Below are 13,685 nucleotides of genomic sequence, written 5' to 3'. Positions count from 1 at the left end.
GGCCATGCAGCGTCGTGGATACCGTTAGTGTAATGGTGATCACACCCTTTTCTACCGCCATTCCACGTCAGGGGGAGTCGCTATTCTTCTTGTGTACGTGGATGACATCATTATTACGGGTGATGATACGACGACCATTACTGAGCTGGCTATGTATCTCTCGTCGGAATTTGCTATTCGCCATCTTGGCCCGTTGAAGTACTTTCTTGGCATAGAGGTAGCCTATTCTTCCAGCGGGATCTTTATTTGTCAGAGAAAGTATACGGTGGACCTTCTCTGTGAGCTTGGAAAGGAGGACGCCAAGCCTGCTTCGACACCGATTGATGCGAACCATCGACTTGGTGCCGATGCGGATGAGGAGCTTGCTGAGCCTGGCCCATATAGAAGACTTGTGGGAAAACTGCTTTATCTCACCCACACTCGCCCGGACATTGCATATTCAGTGGGTGTTCTGAGTCAGTTCATGCAGACTCCTCGCATGAGCCATTTTCATGCTGCTCATCGTCTCCTCCGTTTCCTGAAGGGCACCATTGGCCGTGGATTATTGTTTCGTCGCCATACCGGCCTGCGTCTTGAAGTCTACACCGATGCAGATTATGCCGGCTCTGTGGTTGATCGTCGGTCCACATCTGGGTATTGCACCTTCTTGGGCGGCAATCTGATTACTTGGGGGGGCAAGAAGCAGGAAGTGGTCTCTCGGTCGAGGGCTGAAGCGGAGTTCCGTGCCCTTGCGCATGGTCTGTGTGAAGCACTTTGGATTACCCAGCTTCTTCGTGAGCTACGGTGTCCAGTTCTCTCTCCTGTCCAATTGTTCTGCGACAACAAATCGGCTATTAGCATTGCTCATGACCCCGTTCAGCATGACCGTACAAAACACATCGAGATCAATCGCCATTTCATCAAAGAGAAGCTTGAATCGGGAGATTTTTGCACGCCTTATGTTCCGTCCGCTGAACAGCTTGCAGATATCTTCACCAAAGGGCTTCATGCCCCTAGGTTTGAGGAGCTCTGTTCCAAGCTGGGTGTGGATAACATCCACGCTCCAGCTTGAGGGGGAGTGCTGATCTGAGTATTACATGTCTTTATTTTCTCTCTCTTGTTAGCCCATTAAGGGCCCTCTCTAGTCAGCCCATTAGGGCTTCCTATAAAACCCTGTAATCTCTTTCATTTGCTATTAAGAATTGTTCTTTTCTTGTTTACATACTTGAAGTGGTGCATGATGTTATCTGCCAGTATCTCATCCAAACTCTTCCCCATTTGTGTATTGAAGTCATATCAGCTCTCAAATGCACAGTGGTGAGTTGGTGATAGATATTGTTAACAAGAGGAGCTTACTCATAATTTTATTTGCTTCTTTATTTCTTCTTCTTATTAAGTCACTTCATCAGTTTAAGTGACTTATTCATGCACGTGTGGTTTAAGTCACTTAAACCTGCCTGGGCCCAGGGCCGCTCTTGTATCACACATATATCTAACCCCCAACTTCTTGGCAAGAGTGAGTGGATATTTAAACCCTGACGTCAGAAAACGATGCAAGATAACAGGTCCTGTAATGGAATTCCAATTGGAATTTGAACATTTAATTGCTCCTTAACAACATCTTGCCCCATAAGTAAAGCAGAGTAGATATCTCCACGAACTAATCCCAGAAATCAGAATTGAAGTATTACGTTACCTTATCAGTACAGGCAGAGTAAATTTTTTCGGTGTTATGGAAAACCGGGCAGCATACCTCTGTGTACACCGATGCTTCAGCGAATAATCAGATTGTTGGACATGTGCAACCTACCAAAGCTTGACCTGGCCCAACTATCGAAGAAAAATGAAAAATGCTCATGGATCCAGGACCATCTTAGGTACAGTCTATTACTCCTGTTCCAACTTACAATGACAGGGGGGAATGATAAGGCACTGAATGAAGACTGAAATATTCAGAATACCAATAAAGGAAGGATAAGGTACAAAGTTATTTAGTATTGTTGACATTATTGTCTCCTTTCCTTTTTTCTTTTCTTCTTTCTATTATTAGCTCCTTTCTATTATTAGCCCATTAAGGGCCCTTTCAATTATTAGCCCATTAGGGCTCCCTATAAAACCCCTTGTAATCTCTTTGTTTGAGTATCAAGAATGGTATCAGAGCCCTAACCCTAACCCTAATCCGGGTTCCTGGGCTCGACCGTAGCTCCGATCTCTGGCGTTTCTACATTCGCCACGATCTTGAGCTCCTTCTCCTTCCGGTTGGCTACCTGCTCCTGGCGGCGCAGCTTCTTTCCGGCCACATTTCCCACTTCCCGCACCGCGCTCCCTCCTCGGCTGTGCTTCTCGGCAGCGTCGCTTCTCGACCACGCGCTCTCTCTGCCGCGCCGCGCTCCTCCTCGACTATTCAGCCGCGCACGCAGCCAATAGCCGCGGGCGTTCCTGCAGCCGTGTGCTCCTTGTGCGACACTTCATTCTGTGATCAAGATGACGGAGCCTGTATCGGTTTCCGGTGTGACGCCAGCATCGACGCCACCCAGTGTGGGTCAAACGTCAAATGCTTCGGAGGCACCTCTTGAGTCGGGAATTGGTCGGCTTCACCTGGACCGCTTTTCTGCCTCGGATGCCTCGGATGGGATGTTCACCAGCTTTAACCTTCTTCAGTGGTAGCAATATGTCCAGATTACTCTCAAGGGACAACTGATGCGTCATTTACTTGAAGAAGGGCCTTCCAAGACAGACTCCAAGTACTATGACTGGCTAGACGTTGAAGGAGTGGTCCATCGATGGCTTTTGGATAGTATTTCACCGAGTATCAAGGGTGAATTTCTGTCTCTTGAGTCTGCCCGGGCCGTGTGGGAAGCGGCTCTTGACAGCCACTCCAAGAAAATAATATTACCACACTGTATGAGCTAGTGCATCGGGCGCCAATCTGCGCTAAGGAGACAGGGCGATCATGGAGTACAGCACAGAACTCATTTCTCTGTGGAATGAGATTGATCACTACATGCCTCGGACCTCACTCGGTGGATCGCAAGTACACTCTTCAACTTCGGGTTTTTCAGTTCCTTATAGGACTTAACCCGGAATATGAAGCGGTACGGGCTCAGCTTATACACCGGGAGAAAGAGCTTTCCTTCAAGGATGCGCTTCGCAGCGCGAGAATTGAAGAATCTCGCCAGCAGTCCCGACCGCTTCTGCACTTGTAGCACATTCGCCTTCCTCCACGCGCTCCTCGGTGACGACTACATCGGCGGAGCAGGAGCTTCGTCGTGGTCCATCTACCGACTGAGGAATCCTCCAAAGGTGATCCTTCCCTTTTCTGCAATTACTGCAAAAGCGGGTCACTCCAAGGAGACATGCTTTAAGCTTCAACGGAGCGAACACAACAGAGCAATCTCGCTACGTTGCACCTTCTGTCAACCAAGTACCGATGCCTGGTCAAGTGCCTCTGTCCTATGGTCTTCTTCCAAGTGGAGCGTCTTCGGCGAGTGCTTCTCTTCCCGGCTTTACACCTAAAGAAGTGGAACGTCTTCGGCGATTGCTTGACCTTCCAGTCGTGGGCTCGTGCTCTCTAGCTAACGCGGGTATGTCCACCATTCCTTCTCCTCCTTCACCATCTCCGTCGTCATCATCATCCACTTGGCTTCTTGACTCTGGTGCCACTGCCCACATGACACCCAATCCTAGAGCTTTTGTGACCTATGAACCCGTTTCCGGCTCCTCCAAAGTTAAAACAGCTTCTGGTGATCTTCTCACTGTGGCTGGGATTGGTCGTGTGTCTCTCTCTCCTTCGATGAACCTCACTAAAGTCCTTCATGTTCCACGGCTTGCTCGTCATCTTCTTTCTTTATCCCGCCTTGCTCATCATCTTCTTTCGTGATCTGAACCAAGATCTTACATTCACTCCTAATACCTGTTTTTATCGTGATAAGGTGTCGGGGAGGACGATTTCCATTGCTGAGGAGCATGAGGGTCTCTATCTTGTTCGATCTCCCTTGTCTCCCCTCGCTGTTGCTGCCGCTGCAGTTCCCCTTTCGGCGTCTCATGAGCGTTTGTGGCTTCTCCATCGACGCCTCGGCCATCCATCCTTTGCTACTCTTTATCGTTTATTTCCAAAACTTTTCCAAGGCCACTCTGTGGACCGCTTTGTTTGTGATGCTTGTCGAATTGCTAAACATCATCGTACTACGTATCCTATTTCTTCTTCCCATTTGACGACTCCTTTTGCTCTCGTTCACACCGACGTGTGGGGACCCTCCCCTGTTCATAGCACGTCCGGTGCTCGGTGGTTATGTATATTCATTGATGACGCTACTCGTTTCACGTGGGCCTATCTCTTGAAAAATAAATCAGAGATCTCCCTTGTTATTCCTCAGTTCTACTCTCTCATTCAAACTCAATTCTGCACTTCTATTCGTTGCTTCCGCTCCGACAATGCCCGAGACTATGTCAATTCCACCTTAACTACTTTCTTCCAAGAAAAAGGCATCATCCATGAAACCACATGTCCTTACACCCCCCAGCAAAATGGAGGTGCAGAACGAAAATTTCACACATTTTTGAAATGGCTCGAGCCTCTTATTTCACATGCATGTGCCAAAGTATTTTTAGGCTGAAGCTGTCCTAACTGCCATTCATCTTCTCAACCGTCTTCCGTCTCGCATTTAACTACTCTACTCCCATTGATTGTCTCCAGCATTCCTTCCCAACATTTCTCTCGAACCAATCTTACCCCTCGTGTCTTTGGGTGCGTTTGCTTTACTCCTAACCACCATCTTGGTCGTGACAAGCTTGATCCTCGGGCCATCCAATGTGTCTTCGTCGGCTATGCTTCTACTCAAAAGGGTTATCGGTGTTATCATCCACCCTCTCGTCGATTTATTGTCACCAAGGATGCTACCTTTGACGAATTCACTCCGTATTACCCCTCTTCTTCTCCACCTTCTCCTTCTTTACCACCTCAATCAGATCCCCTTGAATTTCTTATTCTTCCTAACTCATCTCCCTCGTCACCAGTCCCAAGTCCTTCCTTGCCTGTTCCTCTCGAAGAGCCTCCATCTGATATTCCCATGAACACCTTGTCCTCTGATCCTCTGCCTGCACCAATCCCAAATCCACCTGTCCTTACTAAAGATCCATCCTCTGCTTCATCGAACCCTCCTGCAGAGTGGATCTTCTTTGCGAGCTGGGAAAGGAAGACTCCAAGCCTATTTCGACACCGATTGATGTGAGTCATCGACTTGGTGCGGATGAGAATGAAGATTCGGCTGAGCCCGGACAATATCGAAGACTTGTGGGCAAACTGCTCTATCTCACCCACACCCGTCCCGACATTGCATATACAGTGGGTGTTCTAAGTCAGTTTATGCAGAACCCTCGAATGAGTCATCTTCATGCTGCCCATCGCCTCCTCCGTTTCTTGAAGGGCACCATTGGCCGCGAATTAATGTTTCGTCGTCACAGTGGTCTGCGTCTAGAAGTCTACACTGATGCCGATTATGCAGGATCTGTGGTTGATCGTCGGTCGACCTCTGGGTACTGCACCTTCTTGGGAGGCAATCTTATTACTTGGAGGAGTAAGAAACAGAAAGTGGTCTCTCGATCTAGTGCTGAAGCGGAGTTCCGTGCCCTTGCGCATGGTCTTTGTGAAGCACTTTGGATTACCCAACTGCTTCGTGAACTAAGGTGTCCGGTTTCTTCCCCTGTTCAGCTGTTCTGTGACAACAAATCGGCTATCAGCATTGCTCATGATCCCGTCCAGCATGATCGTACAAAACACATTGAGATCGATCGACATTTCATTAAAGAGAAGCTTGAGTCGGGAAATTTCTGCACGCCATATGTTCCGTCAGCTGAACAGCTTGCAGACATCTTCACCAAAGGGCTTCATGCCCCTCGGTTTGAGGAGCTCTGTTCCAAGCTGGGTGTGGAAAACATCCACGCTCCAGCTTGAGGGGGAGTGTTGACATTATTGTCTCCTTTCCTTTTTTTTTTCTTCTTTCTATTATTAGCTCCTTTCTATTATTAGCCCATTAAGGGCCCTTTCTATTATTAGCCCATTAGGGCTCCCTATAAAACCCCTTGTAATCTCTTTGTTTGAGTATCAAGAATTGTTCTTTCTCCTTGTCTTCAAGTACCAATCGCTTCATGCTGGGCAACCAATTTAACAAAAAATTTAATTTGATTTTGGTGAACTTACCTATTACAGTTCAAGATGGTCAACGTTTTGATGTCATGTTAGGGGATAGGTTTATAAAATCCTTGAAGGGACTTTGTGCGGACGTCCCACTTTGCATCCAAGGCCTTGAAGTTATCCAAGATTTCTTACCATATGCGTTGGGGAATCTAGATGTGGTGTTTGGGGGTGAAATGGTTATGATAAGTTCTTTACAAGAACATGTCGCCATCATTTTAAGAGGGGGAAAGCCCACCAGGACACACATGCGAGTGCTCACAAGCATGAACTGATTTAAAAAGGGGCAATCGGGGCAGGTGAATACTATCATCAGTTTCTTGCAAGTCGCACGGTAATTTGGAAAGGAGTGGAGCACCGGAGGCCGGAACAGCGGAGATTTCATCCAGAGCCGGAGCGGATCTCATCCATCTTTGGCGGTCCATTTTTTTATCTTTTCTCTTTCTTTTTCTTACACAATCAGTGGAGGATTGTCAGAGCATTCTTGGAACCTTCGTGTTTGGTTTGGAATTTATTACAATCGTGATTATTTTTGTCAGTTCTATTTTGTGATACCAAGCTTAGTGTATCAGGTTACAAACCCTTACTATTTCATATCCTACTACAAGTTAATCTTCAGATACTATGGAAGAACCAAGTGTATCTAATTAAAACTGACAAGATTTTTCCCTAGAGGAGACCATCATGCCACACTGCCCGCGAGATTATGAAGAGCAAACATCAATATCGGGGTTTACACTATTTATGCAAACCTCTACATGCGGTGGTTTACCTTGAAGAAAACATTTTATGCCACTTCTCCCTTGGCGGACTTCAATATTGTCAAGCGGAAAAATCTTTCCAATAATGAAACTACATGGAAAGATATGGACGTGTTTTAGAAGCAGTTGTCGACTTCCCAATTGGGGATCGATAGGTCTTGAGGGGAGAGAGTATTGATATCAACCTCCCTCATTCCTATTGTCATCAGAAGACTAAATGCCTTATATTCCCCGTTTATTTATTGTTTTGTTTATCTGTAAATGTGGGCCCCATATATAAGGGGCCCACTGACTTACTAATCCGCTAGTGCACTCCGATATGGGCTCAGCCCATTTATTTGTAAATCTCTGGTTTTAAACTAGAGAAACCCTAAGAGTAAAACAATGAAGTCTTTTGTGTTTTCTTCCTGAGCTGACTGGAGGCTAGGTAAAATGCCGATCAACCATGGAACCAGTTGACACCTATCATAATAATCGTGCCAATAAACTGCCTGGCACAGCAGCCCCAATGGACACATGTGGTCAGATGGCTTAGACTGGTGAGACTCAAATCTCGTTCAAGTAACATTGACTGAGAGTTGACTAGGGCTGAGGCGGGCTGGATTTCAGGAGATCTGTCCTGATCCGGAGGAGAGGGAAAACTGATTCGATCTTCCTCCTCGTTATCCCCCTCTTTCCTTTTGCCATTGCTTTTTTCCTTCGTGTGACATTGGATTATGATATCATGTTGAACGTTGTTGCTTCTTCTATGTCAACAACATTTTTGAGGAATTAATCTACAGTTTTTTTCCGAACACACAACATATCTCTATTTCTTGATAGATGCATATTGGATTTTATCATTATCATCTATAGCTTTTAGCACAGTTGGCAAGCACAAGAATCTTAGGCTGGCATTAGAATCCTGGTTGGGGGGTCCAAAGCCTATGCACGACACGCTCAGCCTTAGCAGCAGGTGTAGAGGAGGAATAATGAAGTGAACACCCCACCAATAAAAATTATAGAAGAAAAGTAGCGGCCCCGTGAGCTATTGCTTTGGCACAGCTGTGGGTGCTTGAATCTTAATATTCACTGTGGACATCACCTTCACATTGATCTTACTGTTCGAGGGTTTTTTGTGGTGCAGAGAGAGAGGGAGAGAGAGAGAGAGAGAGTGGTTGTTGTCATTGAGAGCTTGTGGCAGTGTGGACAACAAGGCAGTTGTTTCCTAGTTTTTGGTCAAATTTGCCATCCCAGCAATCGGTTTCTCTTTTGGACAAGAAAGGACTCTTGTCGCTGCACATCAACTGAATTCTCATAAGGCTTTTTATATGTGGTGTTTTATGATTTTTTTTTTTATAGCTTCCAATGTGGATTACACTGCTTACCTTCTGATGAGAATGAGCCCCTCGATCATCAGTATGATGATATGCCTGATGTTATCTTTGGTACCAACGATAGGACACTTCAGACTTCACAGATTTGTTTCAGGGAGAGAGATAGAGATAGCAATGTCTAAATGAATGCAGCTACGTTTGTCCCTGAAGTCTGCTTCAGAAAGCTCCTGCCAACATGAGCACAAAAATCTCCACTCTTTTGTTCTGTCCAACTGTTTCTTTATGAATGTTATCTTTGTCCTTCTCTTCTTGGTTTCACGCAAGCACTCCCTAATATATTTTTTTTAGAGAAAATAAGGAAGACCTCCCAAAACTGGTGACCAACCTGACGCTATTAAGATATATAGACAATTTTACGCAAGATAATAACCTGATGCTACTAAGATATTTCATGCAAGCATTTACTAATTCCTTGTTGGATTACTGAGAAGTGGCCTCTAATCCCGGGGGGGGTGGGGGGGGCGAGTTTCTTTTGGCGCAGAGTTGCCTGTGTCTCTAATCGTTTTTGGGAATCTTAATTTTTGACATTTCATTCATGCACATTTTTTCTTCTATAAATTTCACAGACGCTGAACAGAGGAAGGCCGCCCCTTGACCACTCAGATAGTGGTCGTTGGTTACATGTGGGTATCGTCTATTTCCCCTTCTTGTGCTCTCATTTTTAATAATGATTCTCTGAAAAAGAATTTCAACCAATGAATAATGTAACGGCTTTCCTCTTCTGCAAAGCTCTAGTCCTATGTTTTGCCTATGTGATACGGTAGATTTCTGCAAGTCTTTATGTCAATCGTCTAGCTAAAGCTTGATCGTCAGATTTCCTCATCTTCCAAAATTTCATCAAGATCTTTCTGACTTTAAAATTTTTAGTTTTAGAATTTATTTACATATTTTCACTAAAATTTTCTGTCTTTAGAGATACGTTGAGGCTCAATGCTGCATCGCATCCCATGACTACAAAGGTAATGTGGTTATTTTACAGATAAAGAGAGTGTCTACCTCGTTTATGTTTCTATTGAAAACAATTTGATTCGTCATGGTTGAAGCCTATCCTTGGTGTCAAGTATAGAATTGAGAAGGGGGAGAAGAAAAGAAAAGAGTTTTTTAATTAAAAACCATAACCATAATACATGTGATGTATATCGCTTTTTATACAAGCCGATAACGGCTAGTTCCAACGGTCATATAACGGCTAGTTTTACTAGCCGTTATTGATCAAATGGGTTGGATAGAGAACCCGATATTGGGCCTGTATTGGCCTGATACAATGCCCCTTTATCCTGGGCTTCCCAAGCAGCCCATGTCTTCAGCCTGTCTTCGACACTCCCCCTCAAGTGAAGGAATGTATGTTCTTCATTCCAAGCTTGGATCTTAAATATTGAGTTTGTTTGATAGGTAGCCCCTTGGTGAGGATGTCTGCACGCTGTTCATCAGAGCTTACATATTCTGTCTGTAGGTTCCCTTGTTCCAAGTGGTCTTGGATATAGAATCTATCAATGTTTACATGCTTCATTCGATCATGGTCAACTGGATCATGAGCTATACTGATGGCAGACTTATTGTCACAGCGGATGATAATTGGTCTTAGGAAGTTGATTTTCAAGTCTTCCAGAAGATTCTTGATCCATATTGCCTCGTCGATTCCCTTGGACATGGCACGAAATTCAGCTTCAGTGCTTGATCTTGATACGACACTCTGCTTCTTGCTTCTCCGGGTTACTAGATTTCCTCCTAGCGTTGTGCAGTACCCAGTAGTCGACCTGTAGTCAAGACGAGAGCCAGCAAAGTCAGAATCAGTGTATACAATAAGGTCAATCTTACCTGTTTTTCGGTGTGCAATGCCATCTCCTGGTGTTCCTTTTAGATACCTGAGAATCCTGTTAGCTGCTTGAAGATGCAAGTTCCTAGGTGAGTGCATAAATTGACTTAACACATTCACAGCATAACATATGTCAGGACGTGTATGTGACAAGTACAAGAGTTTTCCTATTAGACTCTGATAAGAGTTGATGTCTACTTTAGGTTCATTCTCATTTATAGTTAGTCTATGATTAACTTCGATCGGTGTTTCATTCACATGGCAGTTTATATGTTTTGTTTCATTTAGGAGATCTAGTATGTATTTCTGTTGTGTCATTAGGATACCTTCTCTTGACCTTGCAAATTCTATACCCAGGAAATATTTTAAGGGTCCTAGTTGTTTAACTTGGAAGTTTTTACTCAAATGTTCTTCAAGGATTCGTATTTCTTCTAGGTTATTCCCAGTAATTATGATATCGTCTACATATACTATCAGTATTGTTAGTAGTTTGTTTTCGGAGTGTTTTAGGAACATATTATGTTCCCCATTACACTGGCGGTATCCTAATTTTTTCATGGTTTGAGTAAATCTCCCAAACCATGCTCTAGGGGATTGCTTTAGTCGATATAGAGCCTTTCGAAGTCTACACACTTTTCCCTTATCTTGATGTTCTTCATATCCTGGTGGAATATCCATATAATATCTCTTCTTTTAAGTCCCCATGTAGAAATGCATTCTTAATGTCGTATTGATTTAGTGGCCAATCCAGGTTTACAGCTAAGGATATTAAAATCCTAATGGTATTAAGTTTAACAACTGGTGCAAACGTCTCTTGGTAGTCAATTCCATAAGTCTGAGTGTATCCCCGAGCTACTAATCGTGCTTTGTACCTGTCTATGCTTCCATCTGGATTACATTTTATGGTGTATACCCATTTACATCCCACAGTTCGCTTATCCTTAGGTCGATTAACAATTTCCCATGTGTTGTTCTGTAGTAGAGCTCTCATCTCTTCATCCATTGCTTCTTTCCGATGTGTACTTTTCAATGCTTCTTGGGGAGATTTGGGAATAGTTATAGCTTGAACTTGCGTCAGAAACATCTTGTATTGATGTGAAACTTTCTGGTAATTGAGATAGTTTGCCATAGGGTATGGTTGTTTTGTACACTTTCTTGTGCCCTTTCTTAGGGCTATTGGCCAGTGCATTGCTTCGTTCTTTTGATCTACTGAATCCTCAACATATGCCTGTTCCCCTTCATTTGATAGTTCTCCCCTTCTTGTGATAACTCTTGCTCCTCAAGCGACGACCTGCGTTCTTTTTCCTTACCCTTTTGTTTTCTTTGATAATACTTAGGATATGGGGAAATCCGAGACGACTCCCCCTTTTTCCCATTCACATCTGGTGTTTCTGATTCCTGGTCTAGTTCGGGTCCACGCAGGTGGCCTTGAGAGTTTACTTCAACCACATTATCTAACATTTTATGCTTGTCTAAACAGTGATCACCTTTATTTTCTGGTGATTGCTGGTCGACATCTGAGTGCTCAATATTGAGTTTACGTGATACATCTTGATGAGACTCATTTCCTTGGGGTTTATAGTAGAACACTTTCTCATCAAACACAGCATCCTTAGTTACCATGTATTTCCTGGTTATGGGGTGATAAAATTTATATCCCTTTTGTGTAACGGAATAACCCAAAAAAACACATTTTAATCCTTTTGTTGACCACTTATTCTGCTTATGTGTATTATTATACACATAGCCAACACAACCAAATATTTTGGGAGGTAACCCAGTTTTCAATCTTACACTTGGGTAATATGACTCAAGTAATTCTAGGGGACTTTTAAGACCAAGGCGTATTGAGGGGAGTCGATCGATCAGGTGTGTGGAAGTCATAACAGAAAATCCCCATAAATTAGTGGGAACATTTCCCTGTATCAATAATGTTCTCCCTTTATCCACAATGTCTCCTATTTTTCTTTCTGCTATGCCATTTTGTTGGGGAGTATATGGGCATGAGGTCTCATGTCTAATGCCCTCATTTGTAAAGAAATCCATGAGTTCATGATTCATAAAATCTTTTGCGTTGTCGGTTCGTAGTCCTTGTACTGGATCCCCAAACTGTCTCTTAATGAGACTACATAATCCCTTTAGTTTCTTAGTGACTTCATGCTTGTGTTTCATAAAGAAGACCCAACTATACCTACTATAGTCGTCTATACATACCAAGAAATATCGGTGTCCCAGTATATCTGTTTGAGGAGATGGACCCCAAACATCACAATGAATCATTTGGAAAGGTTTTTCCATTCTAGTAATACTAGGAGGGTACGTCCCTCTCTTAAATTTCCCCAAATGACATGCTTCGCAATTCAATTTTTCAACCAAAACATCTGTAAACATGTTTGGATACATGTGTTTGAGTAAGTGGTAGGATGGATGACCCATTCTCTGATGTGTCTCCATGATGACTTCATCAGGTGGTCTCTTTACTGTGGCCACCCTTGAAGCATCTCCTCGTGGTGGTCTTGAGTTCTGCCAGGGTAGGTAGTAGAGTCCCTGGTATACTTTAGCTAGTCCAGTCTTCCACCCGAGCTCCTTATTACATAAATAGGCATCAAGATTATCAAACAATATATTATACTCTTTACTTTTTGCAATTTTTTGTACTGAGATTAGACTAACAAATAGCTTTGGAACATGTAAAACATTCTTTAATTCTCCAATAGGTTCGATGTTTAAACTGCCCACCCCTATTACAGGTAGTAACGTGCCGTCAGCAGTTTGAACATACTTACCCTGGTGTACCTTTTCATATGTCATGAAGAATTCTTTCTTAGATGACATATGATCAGTTGCGCCTGAGTCCAGGATCCATGCATTAGATGGATCCTGGGTAAGTAAAGCAATATTGTTAAATAAATCTTCTTTACCAGAGTTGGCCATTGACGTTGACCCAATGATTGATCCAGAGTTGATAAACGTTTTTAGGCTCTGTAGTTCGTGCATCATTTTCTGGAAATCTTGTGCTGAAGGTAGATCATTGCTGCTGTCTCCTTGTGTCATGTGGGCTCGAGCTATATGTGGAGGCTTGCCATGCAGCTTCCAGCACTTGTCCTTCGTATGCCCCTTCTTTTTGCAGTAATTGCAGAAAATGTCATCTTTGTTTGGTTTCTCTGAATCACCCCTTTGATGGTTCTGGCCTTTAGTTGCATATGCAGTACTTTCAATACTCCCTTTACTCGTGTTTAGACGGCTCTCCTCCTGCATTGCCTTAGACACAGCTTCATCAATTGTGGGCTCATCTTCTCGGTTGTAAAGTTGGCTTCTTATGAGCTCGAATTCTGGTCTGAGCCCTTGCAGAAATTGGCACAGACGATTTGTGGCTTCATGAGCTCGAGCTACTGGATCGATGGAGGGAGGTCGACAGTGGTCTAATTCATTATGAATCTCCCTCAGCTTATTTGAATAAGTGAGGACATCCATATCCCCTTGTCTGAGAGTATAGGCCTGGACAATCAAATTGATGATCTTACTTTTATCATTCTTCTTGGAATGATTTCGGTGAACGG

General features: G+C 43.7%; 1 protein-coding gene and 1 long non-coding RNA gene across 2 annotated transcripts in view; both read left to right on the top strand.

The window, feature by feature from the left end:
* The window catches only part of APC7 (tetratricopeptide repeat (TPR)-containing protein), a 32,530-nt gene that overhangs the window by 12,175 nt on the left and 6,670 nt on the right, over positions 1-13,685 (top strand). The window contains exons 8-9 of the mRNA XM_078590406.1: positions 8,876-8,932; positions 9,223-9,268. Coding sequence (XP_078446532.1) covers positions 8,876-8,932; positions 9,223-9,268 — 103 coding nt within the window. The remainder of the gene's footprint in view (positions 1-8,875; positions 8,933-9,222; positions 9,269-13,685) is intronic.
* LOC144715480 (uncharacterized) lies at positions 3,533-4,187 on the top strand. Its single transcript, XR_013584643.1, has 2 exons — positions 3,533-3,563; positions 3,912-4,187. It is a non-coding gene; the product is annotated as an uncharacterized LOC144715480 (long non-coding RNA).

This window comes from Wolffia australiana, chromosome 19 (genome assembly GCF_029677425.1).
Source record: "Wolffia australiana isolate 7733 chromosome 19, ASM2967742v1".
Taxonomy (NCBI): domain Eukaryota; kingdom Viridiplantae; phylum Streptophyta; class Magnoliopsida; order Alismatales; family Araceae; genus Wolffia; species Wolffia australiana.
The sequence above is the reverse complement of the archived record's forward strand: the minus strand, read 5'-3'. Positions and strand labels throughout refer to the sequence as shown.